This window comes from Armigeres subalbatus, chromosome 3 (genome assembly GCF_024139115.2).
Source record: "Armigeres subalbatus isolate Guangzhou_Male chromosome 3, GZ_Asu_2, whole genome shotgun sequence".
NCBI classification, from domain to species: Eukaryota; Metazoa; Arthropoda; class Insecta; order Diptera; family Culicidae; genus Armigeres; species Armigeres subalbatus.
This window is the reverse complement of record NC_085141.1, coordinates 207,736,121-207,757,212: the sequence shown is the minus strand read 5'-3', so window position 1 is coordinate 207,757,212 and position 21,092 is coordinate 207,736,121. Positions and strand designations below refer to the sequence as shown.

Genomic DNA, 21,092 nt, shown 5'->3' with positions numbered 1-21,092 from the left:
AGCGTTCACGATTTAAAAATCTGTTCGAAAATCTTTTTTGGTTCTTTTTTGGTTATTCCGGAATAGAGCCGGAAGTTCCTCCAGGAATTTCTTCGAAAATATCTTTAGAAAAGCCACAGGAATCAATTTGTACATTCATCCAGGGATTCCTTCAGAAAACCTTCCGGAAAGGCCTTTTATTTTTTCAGAAACTTCTTTAGAACTTCCTCCAGGAAGTCATTCGAAAATTCCTTCAGTGAACTATACAAAATTTCTGCGGAATAACGCCGGAAAGAATTATAATATGGAGGAATTTTTGAAGAATTTTTCGAAGAAACTCATGAGGGAATTTGAGTTTTAAACTTATTTTCAATTTAAAAAAAAACGTAAACAATGATTTAAAAAAAAATTAGAAATTTACAAACAAAATTTCCGAAGATTTTCCAAAAGAATTTCTTAGAGGAATTGAAAAAAAATCTCTACAGGAATTACTGGAAGAGTTGCTCAAGGAGTTTCCTTAGGAATGTTAATTCTTAAAGGAATTTTCAAAGGAACTCCTAAAAAAGTTTTCGAATGAATATTTAAATAAATTACAAGAAGACTCCGTAAAGGAATTTCCGAAGCAATCTCTAAAGTAATTTCTAAGGAAATTCTTGAAGAAACTTTTGAGAAATACCCTAATAAATTTTCAAAGGAATTCTTAGAGGAAATTCTGAAGGAATTCATAAGGGAAATTGTTAATTTATTCCAGAATTCCTTTTTCGAATTTTCTGAGGAATATCTTGAGGAATTTCCAAACGAATTTTCTGGATTTATATCCAAATTACTTTGCAATGAACTTATGTGATGTGATGCGGCAATGTCCTAGTGGAGGATGTGATGTATATGTATACTTTTGCTTTGGCGATACAAGCTACGCCTATTAGGATGTTCACCCCATCAGTCTGACTGTCTTTGGTCTGACTGTAGCTGGTTATTGTACAAAATTTTATAAAAAGCATCATATCAGGCTTGCTACGTGAAACTTTTTTCTCAGATCAAAATTCTTCACGCCGATTCACGCCGTCGCCGCCGAACTTTGCTTATGGCGTGACGCCGCCGACGCCGCCGCCTCCGGTGTAAAAATGGCCTTGCGCCGCCGCCGTTCACAAATACTTCGGCGCACAGGTCTACATCGCTGGATGTCGAAATAGAGGGTTTGGCCAACGGAGCGAGTCTGACAAAAAGCTTCAAATCCTCCCCATGGATGCCCTTGTGGCCCAAGGTAAACAACCCTACAGGGAAGGATTAATTATTATTGAGCATCTTAGGGGAAATGCTGCTTCCTACAGGGAAGTGAAGTGGTTTTAGGTGATCGCGATGTCGTTTATATACAGGCCATCTATGCCTTCCTTTGCTCGTTTGACATCAAAATTTAATACTTCTATTTTTTACTTTCTCAGTATTTTTTCATGTCTCTGTCTGATTGAAGACTATAACCGTCAGCCTTACTGACCTTCCCGGCTTAAAAGTGAGATGGCTTAAGCGCCACTCCCGAGGGAGACCATCCACCAATATTTGGGTTGCCCGACCGTTGAGACCTTTCAGGGGAAGAAGGCTCAGTTTCTGAATTTGGTCCGGGAAGTAAGTTGGCTGACTGAAACTGTCCACAAAAAGAAACGCTACTAATGCGATTTGTGTATAAAATTACTTTGAACACGATTGCAATTAACGGCCAGTGATGAATTATATAAAGGGGGTTTTATCATCATCGGCAAGTATCCCGAAATTCCCAATCGAACCGACCCGTATCCGATTAAAAAGTTGCCCGGTTGGTTTCGGAGCCAACCTCCCCAGTAAAACAATTTCTACAACAAAAAACTACAACGGGACACGTGTGACATGAAAAACACTCAACTCATTTCACTTAATTGGGACCAACATTTATTGCAGGAATCTATCTGTCCGCTTCCTCATTTCTCATACTCTACGACTGAAATGTTTCTGTATACGCACGGAACAAATGAGCTTTTATCCAGTCACATTGAGCTTTATTTCTTACATCTATCTTTCTACATCAGTGTTCATTTCTCTTCGCTCTTCTCTTCCTATTCTCACTCAACCTTTCCCATGCTATGGTCCCTGTCTACCTATCGTGTGTGTGCTTGGCTTAGGTGTGCTTTACGAACAACGTGCTATTGAATCTCTCGTTCGCCCTGCGAACGCAACGGGTTTTCGATTCACGGAATTTGCTTCACGGTCTTACAAAAACGGCCGTGCACGCCACGCAACGGAAACAAGGTTGCGGCGTGAATTAAATAGTCATGCGCATGAATGTAATATGTGGTGGGTACTCACAGACCTTCTTCGGTGACGATGTTGACGCCGCCGGATGAACGGAAAGGGGGTGGCGGTGAATTCGCTGCTGCTCTCTCGTTCGGCGACGATGCTCTGTTGCCGCCGGGGGTAGGCGGATTGCCTTTCTGCTGCTGGTTGGCGGTCGGTTTACTCGTTCATCGCTACTTACTCACTCCGATTGCGCGCGACGCGACACGTGCGTCGAGGTTCCACTAGTCGTCACTAGGGGAACGGAAATAACGTATGCGCTTGCTGTTCGTCCTGCCTAGGGAGCGTGGAAAAACGGAAGCGTCCCTCTTCCGGCGTGCCCCGGGAGAACTTCTGAGCCTGATGGTGGGGTCAGAAATGGCCACTGGGAGTTCGGTTGCGGTGCCACGGACGGATTAACGGCTTGGCAAGAAACCTTTAAATAATTCGTTACACGACCAACGTGTTATTTTAGACCGTTCACAAAAGCACAAAATAGCACAAATTACCTTTACTGGACCAAAGCCACACACGATAATACACCGCCTATTAACAATCGCACACACAATTACTGATAGCTACAACTCGGGAAAGGAATTTAAATAGGTATTAATTAAGCTCTACTAACTGACTATTCTTCATGTCACCTTTGAAAAGACACCACGGCGGGAGAACTTTGGGCCACTCCTGCCTCTTCCACGGATCAGTTCGAAGTGAACTTGATCAACTTGGGAATCCTCAGATTAACCGCCAAATTGCAAATTGCATCACCGGACATCACGAAGTTAATTTCGTGATTCCGAAAATTACTCTCGCGCTCTAAATAATCATATTCGCGCATGTTTGCGTCTCTTTCCACGAACAGCTTCAATCATCCATCTCGCTGTTCGGCCCCAAAATCTTAGGTGGAAAGAAAACGCCAAAGGTCAACGCATCCTGAAAGGATTCCCAGCGGGTCGATGCACGCGGGCGATAGCATGTGGTACAAGCCACCCGGCAGATTTGATCAATTTTAATGGGCAATAAATTCCCACGGCCGCTCACAACGTCAGTAGGAACTCACACAATCAATTTTGTTTTGCGCTTCTTGCGAGTGTCGCTCATGAACGGAAATGAACGCTAATGAAGTGAATCTGTATTTTGGGCTCTAGACTGGTTCAACTGTTTTAGCAAATTACTAAATTAATTTAAATAAATAACGGATATTACGAGTAACATATATTGAACAAAAAAACATGAAACGACATGCTCGTTACAAGACGCCCCCTGACAAACTTTAACTCAAGCACAATGCTACGTCATTCTCGACGTTCATGACGTCAAGTACCCGGATGTGTAGCTGAAATACCTCAAACCTAAATTCCAACCCAGTCGTCCTGAAATTACACAACTTTTTAACTTCGAGTCGCCATGTCCTTTTCACATACTAACTGTTGATAATAATGATGTAGATTGTAAATATCATAAAGAGTCTGGGCTCCGTTAAGTGTTATACACGCCTGAGCTTGTCAAATAAACGAAATAGATGAAAAACAGTGCTAAACATCGAATCACATTGTGCACAAATTACTTTTGTAAAAATGTTCGTCATCTACCTACAAACAGTATAACTTATTTTGCAAGCGTTTTTCCACAAAACTAGTTTCTTATCCGATAGGGGGAAGCCTATTCTGTCGGATACGTACCATGGTTTTCTCAAGACACGCTTGCATTAGCAGGAATTCGCCTTCCAAAGTTTGTATTTAATGAGCTCGTGTATATCATCTTATTTGATACTGAATACTTTCTACCGTACGCACGAGACATTGGTTTGCATATATTCTTGACAAATTGTAACTTACCTGATGTTCCGTGGAAGCTGTAATAAAATAAATTATGAGAAATAAAAAATATCAGAAAAGGTGACGCTTCACATTTTTACGAGGATGATTTTTGCTGCCTAAAAATACTACGACTAAGTGCGATTTAAATCCTATTTAGATTACAAGCTTTACTGCCTACAATTGCATATTTGTCCCATATGAATAGAGATGGGACAGATATGCGATCATGAGCAGTTTATTACTTCTTGACACATTTATTTTTTAAAATTTAAATTACTCAGATGTGAGGAAATTTCACATCAAGCTATTCTAGATCATGTAATATCGGTGGAGAATATACAAAAAGGTATTTTTTAAACTTGTGGAATTTTCTCAACCTCAATCTACCTGTGCACTGGATTTAAATTTAAGGAACTGTTGTGTGGAAATGCATAGAATGGCTAGATTTTGATTAGTTTAATCGACGATAATTTCAATTTGCATGTGGGCTCTCAAAATATAAAAAAACATTTTTTGTGTCACAGGTAAAAAATTAGGTTCCGCGACGCCCCAAACTTAATACCTAATTATGGAATAGGGTACACATGTGATTTTCAACTGGCCTATGTAATACTTAAAGTTAAATTCTGAATATATTAAAACTTACCTTAGAACAAGCGGCTTACGAGACGATTCAATATTGTCCAAGTGTGCCCCTATTGCGTTGACCAATACATCCTCAACGATATGTTGTCCGTAGAGGAAATTCTTCAGATCATGCTTCAATCCTAGATATGAAAAAGAAGCACCTATAGTCAAACTGTACACAGTGCAATCAGCAAAAGTTGTCCAATTTTGCTCAAAATCGCATGGTATGTTCTTCATCGAAAATAATTAGAACCGTATTTTTTCATTTTTCTATTAGGGTTACCATGTTCGATATAGGGTTACCAGAAAAATCGCTATTTCTCAAAAATTTTTATTTTTAAAAAATCATAACTTTTGAACCACTGGATCGATTTGCAATGTTTTTTTTTATGGATAGAAAGGTGCTTACTAAAATATTTGGTTTGGTGTATTGGTGTACTCAAATTTGCTGAAATGGTCAAAATATTCGTTTTTTATGATTTTTGAAATGTTGGGCCACAACGACTAAGGTACACTGGGGGAAGTGGAAAAGGAAAAATCGATAGTTCATGTTCAACTTATTGTAAAAGCAGTTCAAATAATCTAAATGCATTAAATCATTATGGGCTCTCAAAAACAGTCCATTTTGCACCAACTGTGCGGTAATTCATCGCTTGATATTTATAAAAATAGATTTGAAACTAAGGAGTTATTTTTCCACTTAACCCAGTGAAATGGGGTAAGTGGAAAAACCAAGTTATCTTGGCCTTCAATTGTGATCAATAGTGATATATGATTAAAATCAAGACGGTAATTGCTCTGAGTATCTTTTGTTGAATAATTTCGTTGGATTAAAGGAATAGGTCCCCAAGGAATTCTTGTAATATCTAGGGGAGGGGCGGTTGTGCCTTCTCAAACACTAAGTGTACGTAAAATCTGTATGTTCGCCCCAAAGATGAACTTTTTTGAGGAAGAATGAGACTTACAGTGTTATAAACTTATCGACTCAGTTTACCGAAATGAGATGAAGTCTGTGTGTGTGTTTGTAACCGCAAAACCTAAAAAAATAGCTCCAGCGTAAACACTTGCAAATAGGGGTAAGATTTGAATTTTAGAATTTTTATCGACCGCAGCGCTATGGGTGGCGAGAATTTGAAGCATCCATTTTTAACGGATCGCGAAGCAGATCACATCGCTCCGCTCCAGAATTGGACAGTATGGCCAATGGTCTAGAAAAAAAAGATGATTTGCTAAATTTGGAAGTAGATGTATGTGTGGGAATCTCGCGGTTACGCAATGGCCAAGGTAAAGGTCATCTATTTTTAGTCCGAGTATTGTTCTTTCTCGAGTCGATCGGCATAGTGAACGGACGTAGGTCCCGAAGATAGTGGAAGCAAAATATTACTAGTTGCTAGCCAATCGCAAGTTATATTTATTTATTTATTTATTTATTATTTATTACATCAACAGACTTGATACAGCCCCAATGATGGTTTAAAATATATATATAAATACAATATCACATCACTACATTAAAAACATTGTCAAGGATTAAAATACAATACAATCACAAATACATTAACTATAGTCTATGTGCGTCAATTGTTCTGGTCGGTAAAAAATGATGTGAAGAACCGGCGGAGGACATCTCGTGTCAAGTGGAAATCAAACACCGACGCCACTCTATTGAAGACACGCTGCAAACCATGGAGAGCACTACGCAGCCCATAGTTTGTGCGACGAAAAGGAAGTCTTAGCATTAGGTTACTCCGCAGTTGTCGGGGTTGTGCGTTGATGTTTATTTGCCGCAGAAGAGTGTCACAATCTATTCTTCCTTGCAAAATATCGGCGACGGTTAATGCTCTGCATACATCCCTTCGGATACACAGAGGTTCTAAGCTGATCAGCTGACAACGGCTCTCGTAGCGAGGAAGTCGTAGCGGATCTCTCCAGGGAAGGTTGCGGAGTGCGTACCGTATAAATCGACGTTGAACGGATTCGATGCGTTCGACACCATTATTATAGTTTGGACTCCAGACCGCAGAGCAGTATTCTAACGTAGATCGCACGAGAGAGCAATACAGTGTTTTCAAACAGTAGATGTCTGTGAAAGTCTTTGTCACTTTGATCACAAATCCAAGAGACCTGGATGCTCTATCAACAACATATGAAATGTGATCCGAGTATGTCAGTTTGGAGTCCAATAGAACACCGAGATCTTTCACACAGTGCACTCTTTCAATAGTCGTTCCGAACAGGCAGTAGTTGAAGGTAATCGGTTGTTTCTTCCTAGAAAAAGTTATGATCGAGCACTTTTTCGGGTTAACTACAAGTCGATTTAGATCGCACCAATGAGCGAAAGCATCGATCTGGTCTTGTAGTAAGTGACAATCGGCTATTGAGCATATGCGCAAAAACATTTTAAGATCATCTGCAAATGATAATCGCGGTCCTTTTAGAACTAGATGCACGTCGTTGAAGTAGAGAAGGAATATCAACGGTCCCAGATGACTACCCTGCGGTATGCCAGACATCGCAAAGAAGCTTTCCGAGCGACAATCGCCTAGAGCAACTGTCAGCTGGCGCTCAGTAAGGTACGAACCAAACCATGCAAGTAGGCTGCCTCCAATTCCCAATCTGTCAAGCTTGGCGATCGCAATGCTGTGGTTCAACTTATCAAATGCTGCAGTTAGATCCGTATAAATTACATCTGTTTGATTACAAGCAAGCATACTGTCTGTAACGTATGATGTAAGACACAGTAGATTCGTACATGTAGAACGTTTTTCCATAAAGCCATGTTGATCGGTACTGATATAATGTTTACAGTGACCATTTAGAGAATCCATGACGACCGTATTGTTAGTAGTATAAAAAGCAAAAAGCTTCCAATATTATAAATGTTAATTTATATTGTATCCCATAGGTCTCGAAAGTTTGAGAGTTTTCCAAGTGGTTGAGGACGTGATAAAAGGCCCAAGTGCGCCTAGTTATTTTTACTAATTAATTAGGAAAGCTTATTTTTACTGGAAATGTGAGTTTTTGTAAGAGAGTTTCCTATTTTAATGTTCAATGTCAAGTGTATTTGCCTACGAATCGGAATTCGGTTATTGAAATTGCTCGAGGTAAAGGTAAATATTCGACACAAATATTCTAGTTCATGGGACCGAAATTTTAATGTTGTATGTTATCGCTTGAAGGACAAAATATCCTTCAAGCGAAGGTGTTTCGTCCGTGTAGGTGTAGGGGGTTACGCACGTCGCGTGGCCTCTGAGAAGATCCGAAGACTCGTCCGCTTGTAGCTGGTCTCGCGGCGGGTTAGTGATCAGGCCACAGCGCATCTACGGGCCATCGGATGAGACCACTGCTTCCGGGGTGTCAGCCGGTCGTCAATAGCCGGCCACACTCCATTGTTGGCCTCGAAGCAGCACTCGCGAGTGGAAGAAGCGGGCCCGCCAACGAACTACCCTGGTGTGCACGGGTCGTAAGTCGAGACACCCACCACTGACAGCATCGCATCGAGCAGCAGGTATCCTTCAGCGAAGCATCACAAACAGGTCAGAGATCTCATTTTTTTTGTATTGCAAAATATTTAAAACCTTGACCACCGGTACCGCCCCAAGGGGGATTAGAATACTGGGGTCGCTCCCCATAGGCTAAATAAATAAAAAAGGGACTTGCCACAATCGAGAGTTGAACTCCATTACTTTGAAGGGTCGGTAAAGAAGAGCCGAACCCTGTAGATTAAGCGATCTATTGAAACCAAAAATACATTTTAATTCCGCCCGCTCGAACTGTTGAACGAGGAGAGAAAAGCGATAATCGAGTTTTTTTTAGTTTTGCATGCGTTATTTTGATTCCCCGTTGACCATCCCGTCTGACAATAGAGTTTGGAGAGTGTGAGGTGGTACGATTCGCCGGTTCGGTTGTTTTTTTGAAGGACTCGCCTTGAGGAGTCTCGCCGGGATACAAATCTTGCCTCTTCGCATGCAGGTGAAACTTTTTGTCTGCTTGGCGCTTAAGCGAAGTGGTTACTTCAACCGATTCGGACGGCGAAGCTAGCCGACCGTTACATTTGGCGCCCAACGTGGGGAGAAATGTTCATCGAGCCGTTTTTGAGCTACACTTTTTGAAAATTTCAAGCTTTCTGCCCATGCACACATGGAATGAATAACCAGGACCTTTTGAAGCATCTAAACTACGTAGGACCTGCAAAATGTCATGGCCATGAAATTGATTCACTCCAATATCATTTGAAAAGTCTGGGAAAAATGCAAAATAGTCGCGGTCACGATCATTTTCAGAAAATGTAGAATAGGTTTCCTGGAAAAAGTCTGCAAAAAGATTACAGTTCTTTTCCGAGCTATCCCCGCGTTTCCGTTAAGATGCATAATTGATGGAAAGTTATTAGATTTCAGTTTAGTTTTTACGTAATTACGGAAGTTCTTTAGACAGGACTTTATTTCGCTCTCAGTTTTTGAATTGTAATCTTCCAAAGCGTTACTGATAGCGTAATTCAATTGATCGAATACGTCCAAGTAATATACTAAATTTTCATTACTGTTATGATTATTGTAAATTTTGTGTGCCTTTTGCATTATACAATCACCAGTATCCTACTTTCTATTAAAATTTCAGTTTAAATAAATCAGATTTATAAGAATCCGTTTCAGATATTATTGATAATGAAGTATGAAATAGGCGTAGAGTAACCAGTACCAAATGAAGATTTCTGTAATATATATGATTTTTTAGGTGCTGAGTTAGGGTTAACTCACGAGTGATTTGAATCGTTGATGAGTTTTGAGGTTTTGAGTTTTTCCCAACATTGTGTATATTATAGTGTGGGAAAAACGTATATATGTATATATCGTTTCAAATAGGCCTCTTACTAATTTTCCTAAAGTACGTTTAAGTACCTTGCGCCAAGAAGATTCGTGATGAAAAATTTTAACAGTCTCCTCGAAATCTATACTAAAATCAATAAAAGGCTAAAACTCTTTAATCTTCAATGCCAATTTGAGAAAACTTTTATTTCTATTTATTAACACATTGCTAGTCTTTGGAACTCTACCCGTTTTTTATGCTTCGACGCTTAATTAAATGATGTTATGATGTTATCTTCCAAAGCCTATGCTGCCGGTACTTTCATATCAGTACCATATTTTTCGCGTACTGAGATAATAGCCGATGAAGTCTCAAAACGCATTTTCCATGCAAAACTTTAAAAAAATCTAATAAATTCAAACATTCTGCGATGCAGAGTAATTCCTCATTCAATGAGTTAATGCAAAACGATTCAAATCAATGGAAAAATGATTGAATTTTGAGCAATCCACTTATGTAAATTCTTAATGGGCTGGTATGCGGGTACATTTAATATGGGACAAGGTTGCTTTGGTATTTTGACGTAGGACTTACGACTTACGTATCAAGTAGACTAACATGGCCAACACATACCCACAGTACCGGCGAATTGCACGGTGTATTCGTGTCAAAAATAGTTGAAACAAACCATTTCAACTGCAATATTCAACCAAATTTAACGATTTTCTCCTCATTCGAATAGGAGTCTTTTTTGGGCTCCGTTAAATTTCAGAAATCCTCATTTGCTACTGGTTACTCTGTGCCCACTTCATACTTTATTATCAATCATATCTGAAATAAAAAAAATATTAGAAACCTTTTGAAAATTTTGGAAAAATAAACAACATAAAGGGTTCCATTAGTAAAGAGAACATTCAGCGTTTACTTAGATGAGAATTCCAGTTCAGTGCCGGGAAGTAGTGCTTGTCAGATATATCATAGCATCCGCCATTATGGTGAACGTGGATAAATAATACATAGGCTAGATGTACCAGTTGTGGCTATTGCACCAGTTGTCGCACTAGTGCTTTATATGCCAAATGGCCAATCAAATCACCGCAAACCAAGTTCTTATCGATAAAGCATATTCATATGATACGATAAAACCTTTGATCTCCTCCAAAACAAGCAAACAGGGTTCGGATTTCTCACTCACTCACGCGACAACTGATCACTCCACCATCCATTTTATCCGGATAAATTACAGTGCGATAAACTCCGGCACAAGCGATGGTGCGAAAAATTGTTATCCTTCTTCCTATGTTTCGCGAAAATCAAATGCTGCTTACTTTGCCTCTCCAAGCTGATTGAATCTGACGATGCGCCACGATAAGCAGAAGGTTCAATACAGCAGTTTTTCCCCTCGCATTCAATCAATTCATGTGGTGGCGTGGTTTTAGTGGGCGCTCTGAACATTTTAAAATTGTTTTGGGTTCGAATCCCGTTGCGGTCCTAAATTTTTGTAAATATGCTTGTAAAATTTATCTGGTGAGGCGACGAGAAGGAAAATTTGTGGATTAAAATTAAATTATCCGGCGATCTGGCGCTCACGAATTTATCACCCGCCATTCTATCCGGATAAAAATGTTGTGTGAGAATACTTCCTCACAGGGGGACCATGAAAAATCACACTCCGCGTAATGGATTAATCGCAGGTTTTTATTCATATGAGTGAGAATTCCGAAGCCTGCAAGCAAAGCATGATTGTAAAAATTGATTTTGTCTTATTTTTGACGTCCTTTGCACCAGTCGTCGCACTAGTGGTCCCTATTTGGCCAATCCCATAAAGAAAACAATGGGATTTGCCAAATAAGGAACCAAAATTAAGAATAGTGCCACAACTGGTGCATGCGTTCCTATTATGGATTAATCAATTTTGATGATTATAACCAATTTTATTGTGGTTTTCACAGCTGTACTAAGAAGCAGGAAGTAAAACATTTCGCTTGATATATAAAGTCCTCAAAACATGCCTCTTATTTAAAAAAAAAATTGTTCTTATATATGGCGACAATTGGTACACCCACCTGTACATAAAAAAAGGAATTTCTGTCTGTCTGAACAGTTGATTCAAAAGTATAAGATTGCTAAAATGACGTTCCTGTTCGCGTACTTCGACCTGGCAGCCAAAGTACCGGTACTACAAGTGTCAAACCGATGTTGGTAATGAAACCAATTGGCCAATTGAAGCTGGTTGAAGCATAATTTGGGAAAATAATTTAAATGCCCTCTCAACCTTAAGCCCCGGAAACCACTGCACAGATCGGCGTGAGAATTTGTATGCAAAGGTTTTTGGGGCTGGGGAATGTTCTTAAGATAGTTTGAAGCCCCTCCCTCATTTGGAAAGGGGGGCTTCCATACAAATGATACACCAATTTCTTTATAACTTGAGAATTAATCATGCAAATGGAACCAAATCTGTCATGTGGAGGTTTTAGAAGGGATTTGTTTCTATGATGGTTAGAAAACCCTCCCCCTTCTGGAAATGGGGTCTCCCATACAAATGAAGCAGAAATTTAAACATAACTCGATAACTAATCAGAGTATATAAATCGATTTCAGGCGTAATGAAGTTTGTCGGGTCTGATAGTTATATACATAAAAATGAATTTCTGTCTGTCTGAACCTTATAGACTCGGAAATTACCAAACCGATGGCGTGAAAATTTATATGCAGGGGTTTTAGGAGCCAGGGAAGGTTCTTAAGATGGTTCGAGGCCCCTCTCTGCTATAAAAGGGAGACCTCCCATACAAATGAAATTAAAATTTCTACATAACTCGAGAATTAATAAAGCAAATGGAACCGAATTTGGCATGTGGAGGTCGTTGAAGTCAAGGAATGTTTCTGTTTCTGTAATTAATAAATATTAGGCGAGACGAAGTTCGACGGGTCTGCTAGTATATAAATGAAATGGTCTGTGTTCGTATCCGCATAACTCGAAAACGGCAAGATGGATTTTTCCATTCCGTCAGTAGATAGGTGTTTGTTATCGTTTTCGACGGATTTATATTATATCACGGGTTATATAGTAAATCGTAAAAAACCGAAATTAAAATTCATATGGAAATTTCGAATGGGCTGTTCGCCTACTGTGCATTAAAGAGGCTGCACTTATAATGGATAATGTAGGCATTTTACTGTGGAGAACGTCTGCCGGGTCAACTAGTTACAACATAACAACAAATTATTGGAAAAATATAATGCTCTACGTTTTTTGTATATTGTCGATTCGTATTTACGGTATTTACCTTCAACATTCCACTTGAGATAAGGTTTCCTGCAACACTCGTATGCTTTGCAGTACGTATTGTCCATCACGGAATCCCATTTCAACCAGCCAAGACCGGCACCAATCGCAGCTGTCGTAAATGAAAAAGGTTCAAACGCGGCCAACACCGAAACATGAATACTTAGCAGAAGCAAGCATACGGAAGTAGACTTTCTGAGCAACATAATAAATAATCTGGATTTTCAGGGAAATTCTAACCACTTCTAAATTTAAAATTTTAATTCTTATTTCGCTTTGGATGAATTCAAATTTGTTTTGGATCAATGAATAGATAAAAGGTGTGGGAGAAGACCAAATGCAAGTATACACGGTAATACAAGAATACTCATTTTAGGAGTACTTTTCAATCACTTTGCGCACGGTTAGAATAAAGTACCTAATTTTAGGTACTTTTTTTCTCTTGCATCTCCCTCCCTCTTCCCTTTGGGGACGATTCAAATATTACGTCCACTACTTTTTGAGATTTCTAGACCCCCTGTCATGTTGTATACCTAGTACATGCACTTTCACAAAATCTTAGACCACCTCCCTCCCCCCTAAAACATGTGACGTCATTTTTGAATGACCCCTTGTTGTCATAAAATGAAGAGCAAAACCACTCAACAAGGGCATTAAAGTGTGGGAACCCAACGTTGAGTAATCTCATGTTTACAAAAGTTGAGTGAAATTTACCTAACTTTTGATTACTTTATTTAAAATTAAGTATTGTCTGTTTCCTTGGTAACAAAACGCGCCGACCATTTTTTAGGCACTATCAAAATCGTCGCCAACATCCCGCATAATTACGAACCATTAATGAACTGCATATCATAGTATTTTGAACCATCTTGTGTTATGTCATAACCGTTTCACATAAATTTCCATAACTGTAAGCCGACAGTATCATGAATAGTTTTGACCATGTGGAAAATGGTTATTGGTCATTTAACCTTATGGCGAAAGGGAAGTAAATAAACATGGTTAGGTCACCATAAAAAAATGGCCGTTTTGTCGAACAAAATTTTCTGGGGATTCTACATCATATGGTCGATATACATTCGATACAGTAGCCGTTCGATAACTGCAAAATGTTTACTTTTCAGTTAACGAATGCTGTTCGATAACTGCAACGCATTCTAGACGTCAAACGGTTGTCAATCGACTTCAGATGCAATGAAAGTGCATCCAAATGTGCAGCGCAATGCAGCTGTCATTGAGTTTGAAATCAGTTTGAAGTTTAGCGGTCCGATAACTGCAAAACTGTTGCAACTATCGAATTGCAGTTAAAAAGCATTGCAGTTAAATGACTTGCAGTTATCGAACGTCTACTGTATCTGCAATAAAGAACATTATAATTTAAGGTTGAGTTGTAATTGGAAGGTATACTAAATAAGTATGGAAATCACTCCAATCTGTAATGTTGAGATATGATTGCATTCTACTGAATTCAAATACGATTTTTTTCGGAAGAAAACAACAATAATAAAAATTGATTTTTTTTCTGGTTTATTGAAAAAACATAAAACGTGCATCCACAATTCCACTTATCCTATCAATTGAGTTTTAACACGGAATACCAAACCAATGTTCATGCATGCCGTAATTTAGCTTCTTCTATAATTCATCCACCTGAGCCGTTTATCGCCCCAAAAGTGCTGCTGCATCGTCTCCTTGTGAATGGCCTAAGAGAACGGAATGTTATATTTACAATTTTAGTCACAATTATCAATAGCTTACCACTTTTTTAAACATTTTGCCCAATTAGTGTGCAGTTCAGTAGAGTTTATTGACCGGCCGGGAAACTCTCGAACCTAAAATGAACAGTTTTTATAACGCGCTAGAAAAAAATAATCATTCGGGACTTCGGGAAAAACACTCACCAGCTCACCACAGTATTCGCCAAAAGCGCCCAAAGCTGAGGAGCACCATAAATTTTTTCGTACCACCGCAACTTGCGAAGCAGACAATTTTATTATTATAATCTATTTTAAATTGTAGCTGAAAGACCTTCCAGAAAAAAACTCAACCAATGAAGTAAATAAACATGGCCTCTTCGAAGCGAAATTAAACTGATCCGGAATAACAAACACATATTCGGCATAACAATAACACTTAAAATCCATTTAGAATTAAAAAATAAGACTTAACAACGTGTTTGTGACATTTGCGGTTCATGTTGAACCTTGATTGAAACATATAATATAATGTCACTACATGTGATTGAATCCATTTAAGTGTTTTTAAAGTCTGTACTCATTATGAAGGAAATGTGAAATATAAGTCATTATTAAATGACATCATGACAAAGAGTCACATCAAGAGATGGTGTAGGTTCATAATGACTTATAATTCGTTGATGGAAAATAATTAATGTGCAACTGCTCAATAACTTTATCACGAACGGTGAATATATTTCATAAATCATTTTTGAAGTTGTGACAATATTGTATGCTGTTATTGATTATGCGGGATCTTCATTCTAAAATTATGTTAGTTTTATTAGAAAATAATGTCAATCTGCATTAAAAACAGGGCCTTGAACAGGGCTCATTTTTTGGAAATAATGTGATTATTGAGTATATAAAATTTTGTTCACAGTTGATTTGACAGGTCTTATGGCCATTTCTGCTGGCGACGATTTTGGCGTCAATTTGTTTTGCGACGATTTCAAATCGTCGCGGCCGATAAGGGATCGTTCAAAAATTACGTCCATCGTTTTTCGGAATTTTCAACCCCCCTCCCCCCCTCATGTCACAAACTGTCACAAATTAATGAACCCCCCCCTCCCCCTGTACGTACATGTGTCATTTTTATTTTAGTGATTATTTAAGTTTTTCTTTTTCCTACACTACTTTTACAATAGCATAGTGAGTTATGTCCCTTACTAACAGTTTGAATGTATGTTTTTAAAATGCAAATTGTCCCTAAAATACTTTAAATTTTTTTTAGGGTGGACGTCACAAAAGACGATCCCCCCCCCCTCCACCTGTCAAAAACTGTCACAAAATTCGGACCCCTCCCTCCCTCAAACCTTGGACGTAATTTTTGAACGACCCCTAAGGTGGGAAATTGATAATATATTTTTCTTAATATTAAGTGAATTTTACTTACACGGTAAAAAATACACACTTAACTCATTGCACCGTATTCGGTAAATTTTACCGAAATCTCAACAGCAGAACTGTTCGGTAATATATTTTACAGATTTTTTGTAATTTTTTCCATTGCTCAACTGTCAAAATCACCGAAAATCAGTTGAATAATTTACCGAACAGTTCTGCTGTTGAGATTTCGGTAAAATTTTACCGAATTCGGCGATTTATTTTAAGTGTGTATACACGTCCATGCGAACTGTTCTGCACTTGAATGTGCACTACTTTGGAATCAAATCAATATACTCAATCCAGTTGAAACCCGAAATTGGGGGCTAGCGAAGTTGGATTTTTCTCACAATCCGTACGTTAAACCTAACTTCGGAAGTGGTGCGCTGAATAGCGCTTCGCGATATGAAAACAGCGCACCACTTCCGAAGTTAGGTTTAACGTGCGGATTGTGAGAAAAATCCAACTTCGCTATCCCCCAATTCCGGTTTTCAACTGGATTGAGAATATCAATAGCTGAGCTCGTCGCATTCAAAGACCACCACTTTCATTTGACGTGCACATTGTTTTGAATATAAAACAACAAAATAAAAAAATAGAATTACCTCAGCTTAGATTTGAATAACATACCTTTTGCTTGAAAGTCCTTCGTCTTACCATGACTCCATCTCACACTTCGAAATACCTCTTGAATTAAGCAGAACAGATGAAAGAACTGTCATCTATTTTTAGAACAACACCATATCGCTCCACTTTTAAATCAATAGCCTTGAACCTGTGAATTCAATAGCATAGCACTTTCAATTCTAGTGGAGACATTATTGGTGCTGTAACTACCGATGGACATCCACACGTCCTGAGGTGGTGACGTCCATACGCCCAGGCCAGCTCACCTTCTCAGTTACCTCAGGGTCGGCTTTGGACCGGGGAAAACCGAGTAACCCTATACTTACCTCCTGCTGTCTATAGCGAACCAGGGAGAGGCCTATAATTGTGTTGGGGATTGGTCATGTACTAGTTATATAAAACAAAATGCATACTCGAGACATCAAATCTATATTCTATGACAAAGGGGGGTTACAATGTTCTGTTTCTTACAATGCTTGTTTTTCGTTGGGGCCCATTGTTGCTGGAGGAGAGATCACGTTGTTGGGGGAGAGATGACGGAGACATACCTGGGACCACGTGTCCGATGTTGTGGTACTCGTAGAATGAGCGACGCTTGATGATCTGACGGCAATTCTTGGACTTTACGCGCCGCCGGGCGGCGGATTGGCCACTGTCAATTCGCAGAGATGCGTGCCGTGGCAAACACGGCTATTATTTGCAGGGTTGAAGAATATTCGCTGTACCGTTGACAAGGTAGGCACAGGAATGTGGGTATCCGGTTGTTTGTTAATCCGGGGGCCACGCGTGGAAGCGACGTCGCGTGAGCCGGAACGTCCCGTTGAGGTGGAGTGGACTTTCATGCCGAAGCTAACGGCGGTGGCAGATCAGAAATCACTGAGCGAACAACACACGAAATTCTCCCTCCAAACTCCATCAACTCCACTTGTTTCCATTCTATCACCCACTTCAACCAATATTTTATTGTCAGGAACTATTGCACAAAACGTGTGGTTGGCTTCCTATACCGGACTTCAGTCCCCGAGCTCAAGCGCACCATCTCTCTTCTTCCCTCCATCATCCTCGACACCTCCCCTCTCCTCCCCTCCATCATCCTGCTCCATTATATAGTCCTCCATTCCTCGGCAAAATGCCAAATTTAGTATTGTCGTACTCTAAGCTGCTCCCCATTCGGTTCAGTTTACATATAACGAGGGGTTCATGATTTTTATAAACTAGATTTAAATTTAATTTTCTTCAGGGGTTCTCAAATACTTCTCTTAACTAATGTTTATGTTTTTTTTTTCATCTATCGGCAATTTATCATAATATAATTTATTTATTTAACTAACTAATTTTAAGACCTTTCATTGTTACCGATTCTGTCGGTAACAGTGCTGATCGAAGTGCTAAACATTTCTACATCCAGTGAGTAGCGCTTTGATCAACAGTGTTGATGTTATGGAAATGTCTGCATTCAACACACTTGTGAAAGGTGTGACACCACTCCAAAATCAAAGGAATATCATTTTCAATAATAGTGATTTTAAAGTTGATCATTCAATAGATGGAACAGTTAAATTGAGCGTGTTGATTTTTTACCGTGTAGTTTCAAGAAAAAAATACTTAATTTTGGGTTGCCACACTGAACCCCCGATTTGAGTGAAAAGTACCTACACGCAAAAAAATGTTGCGGTCGAAACTACTAGAGACCCGGATAAAAATTTACAGTTCCTTGTATGGTATGATCCATTGGAATTCAATTGGTTGTATGGTAAATAATACAATCTATTGTACTTTTATTGTAGATTTTTCACGGTTGTAAAAATCCTTTATTGTACTTACTTTATAAAAGTACAATAAATTTCAATGTAACAGATACATTCTACAATATTTTAGTTGTTCGCTTATGTTTTATATTGCTCATCCAAAAATTAAACAAATTATATTCCATATAAGTATTCCATCTCGGTGATCAGATAATCCGTTTTAAAGAAAATAAAAATATAATTTTAGAATATTTCATTGATTCATTATGTTAATGGAATAACAATTGAAAACAATAAAATAACAATAACTTTCATTGTTACATGAAAATTCTACCGATTTTCAAATATATGTTTTAATTGCAGGTCTTGAAATATTCATGTTCTGATCAATTTAAATTTAAACATTCAAAGGAACAAAATCTTTCACTTTTAATTTTATTTGGAGAATGACTGGATTTAGATGAGCGTGATTAGTGTGATTAGTGAGAAGACGAAGTAAACGAAGTGTTTATAATCGTCTATCCGGCACAAAGTTAGTACGCTTTTTATATCGAAGTTGGATTTTTCTCCAGATACAGATCCAGATCCTGATACAGATTTTCTCCCAACTTCGGAAGTAGTGCGCTGGATTCGCCTAAAGATGCGCTAAACAACACATCAATTAGTTTGACAGATGAAATTTCGGAAGAAAGTTCGGTTCGGAAGTCCCGACTTCCGAATTCTAAGTTGATGCTACGCCGACAATACTGATTCTGCGAGCAAGCAACGGCCGATCATTTCCCGCTGTACCGTGAGTATCTATCAAGGTATCTATATTAGTGTTATCATCATGATACCGGATCATTTTGATGTGGGATAAATCTTTCAACACGTAAAGAAAAAAACTTATAAATTAAAACCTTATAAGCAACAACCCTGAGACGAGACCTGCAAAGACGGCTTCTTTTTCCTTGTTTTGACACTTGTTCTTCTTTTTATCACAGTTGATTATCGATTCTCAACTGTTTCCTTGAGTGTTTCACCTAAATCCCGGGTAGAATCTTCTGAGCACAATAAAAGTGTTTGTGATTTACGGATTTGTAAACTTATTTTTGTAAAGATTTTCCTATCGGAAATAAAATACGTATTCATGACAGTTCAATATTAAGCTGTCCGGCTTTTCTAGAATACTTTTCAAAGTGAAAAAGTACTCGTAAAACAAAATCATTCGGAATACTTTTTGAGGGATACCAATACTTTTACACAAAAAGGTGCTGGTTGCATCTGACAATTCGTGACAGCGCTTGCTGGTTGCAGATGAAGTTACATTTTTTCCTCTTTGCAAGTCCCGTCCCAGCAACAACCTATTCGAAAATATCAATACACTAATTCATTATGCCATCTGATGAATGATCCCATACCAAAAAGCACTAACAATAATAAGTTAATGAAAAGTATAAGTTTTGGAATGTATGTGCCTAGTAACATTATTGTTTTTACGTGAAAGACCTGCAGGAAGGCGTCTCTTGAGTTACCCCGCCGAAGCAGTTCGCAGATTTTTATTAACATGTATCCTTGTTCCTTTTCAGAAATTGAATTAATGATAAAACACTGCTGCATGCCACCATCACTGATGATTCAAAATCGTTCGGCGACTAACATCAGGATCACCAACGGGATACAATAAAAATTAAACAGGTAACTTTTGTTTTCTTCTCGGCTTATACTTTTTGTAAGAAACCTGACATGATCTTATAATTTACGTCTTTCACAGGAAAAAAATGCGAGCAGCATTAGTTACAGCGGCTCCAGTGAGTATAGCCGGTTGCATCATTGGCGACTGAAATCTACGTTTATGAATCCCGGTCTGAATAGCAGTTAACGCACTTAACAATACCACTAATAATTTTAATTTTAATTCGAACACAAATTGAACTAAAATCAAATTGAAATTAAATTAAAGCTGAATTGAATTTGATTAAAACTGAAGTAGAATTAAATATCTTAAAAATATATTAAAAATGAAACAAAATTTAAATTTACTGATTACAAATAAAATTTAAAACTAAATTGAAATAGTACCAATAAAATAAATTGTACAGCTTGAGCTTGATTGACTGCTCGTAGTTGCTACTCCATTATGACCAGATCAGCTGTTCTTGCATTAGGAACCAACAGATGTTTGCTTGGAACTAGCACACATCTTCAATGTACAAGTACTGGTGATCTCATTTGTTAGGTCATACGGACGCCTGCCACGTCAGAATGCAAGTCAATGGGAAGGGAAGGGAAGTAGGGAATGATGATGCAATCACTCGCCCACTGCAAGCCGAATATACCTCTGCACTTGCCACGAGTTCATGCGGAATTTGTTGGAATTTTTGGGGTAGGTTCGAGAGGCAGTGGTTCGTCTTGGTTAACGAGCTGCCAATGTGATAGATAGGAGAAGGTAACTGATGGAATTTCTAATTGGATGTAGGAAACGAGCTCTATAGTTCATTTCCAATTCTAGCAGATTACTGTTAGAATACTAAAGTTGAAGGTATAGGAATAGTAATGGAAACGGTATGGAAGTCCATTTCCAGTTCTAGCGATTGCTAGAACATGAGAAATAAAGAGAAAGATACAAAGTAGGAGAATGGAACGGACCTGGGATTGAACCCACGACCTCCTGCGTATGAGGCAGAAGCAGTAGCCATATGACTACCAAACCCGCTTGATACCAATAAAATAAATTGTACATCATTAAATTGAATTGTATTTTTATTGTAATATTGAAGTCGAGATTGAA

The 21,092-nt window shown here is 38.5% G+C and overlaps 1 protein-coding gene and 1 long non-coding RNA gene across 3 annotated transcripts in view; both read right to left on the bottom strand.

Annotated features, from left to right (window-relative positions):
• Positions 1–13,163, bottom strand: part of LOC134227733 (torsin-like protein) — a 54,659-nt gene extending 41,496 nt beyond the window's left edge. Inside the window, exons 1-3 of one of the 2 annotated variants that reach the window (XM_062709395.1) lie at positions 12,827–13,163; positions 4,753–4,873; positions 4,125–4,141 (exon numbers count right to left, since the gene is read on the bottom strand). In XM_062709395.1, the coding sequence (XP_062565379.1) occupies positions 4,125–4,141; positions 4,753–4,873; positions 12,827–13,031 (343 nt within the window). In that variant the 5' untranslated portion in view covers positions 13,032–13,163. The remainder of the gene's footprint in view (positions 1–4,124; positions 4,142–4,752; positions 4,874–12,826) is intronic. The other variant, XM_062709396.1, reaches the window with a different exon arrangement.
• Positions 13,164–14,353: 1,190 nt separating this feature from the next.
• On the bottom strand, positions 14,354–15,171 carry LOC134226738 (uncharacterized). Its single transcript, XR_009983545.1, has 3 exons — positions 14,727–15,171; positions 14,584–14,657; positions 14,354–14,528 (listed from the first exon to the last, which is right to left on the bottom strand). It is a non-coding gene; the product is annotated as an uncharacterized LOC134226738 (long non-coding RNA).
• Positions 15,172–21,092: the final 5,921 nt, after the last annotated feature.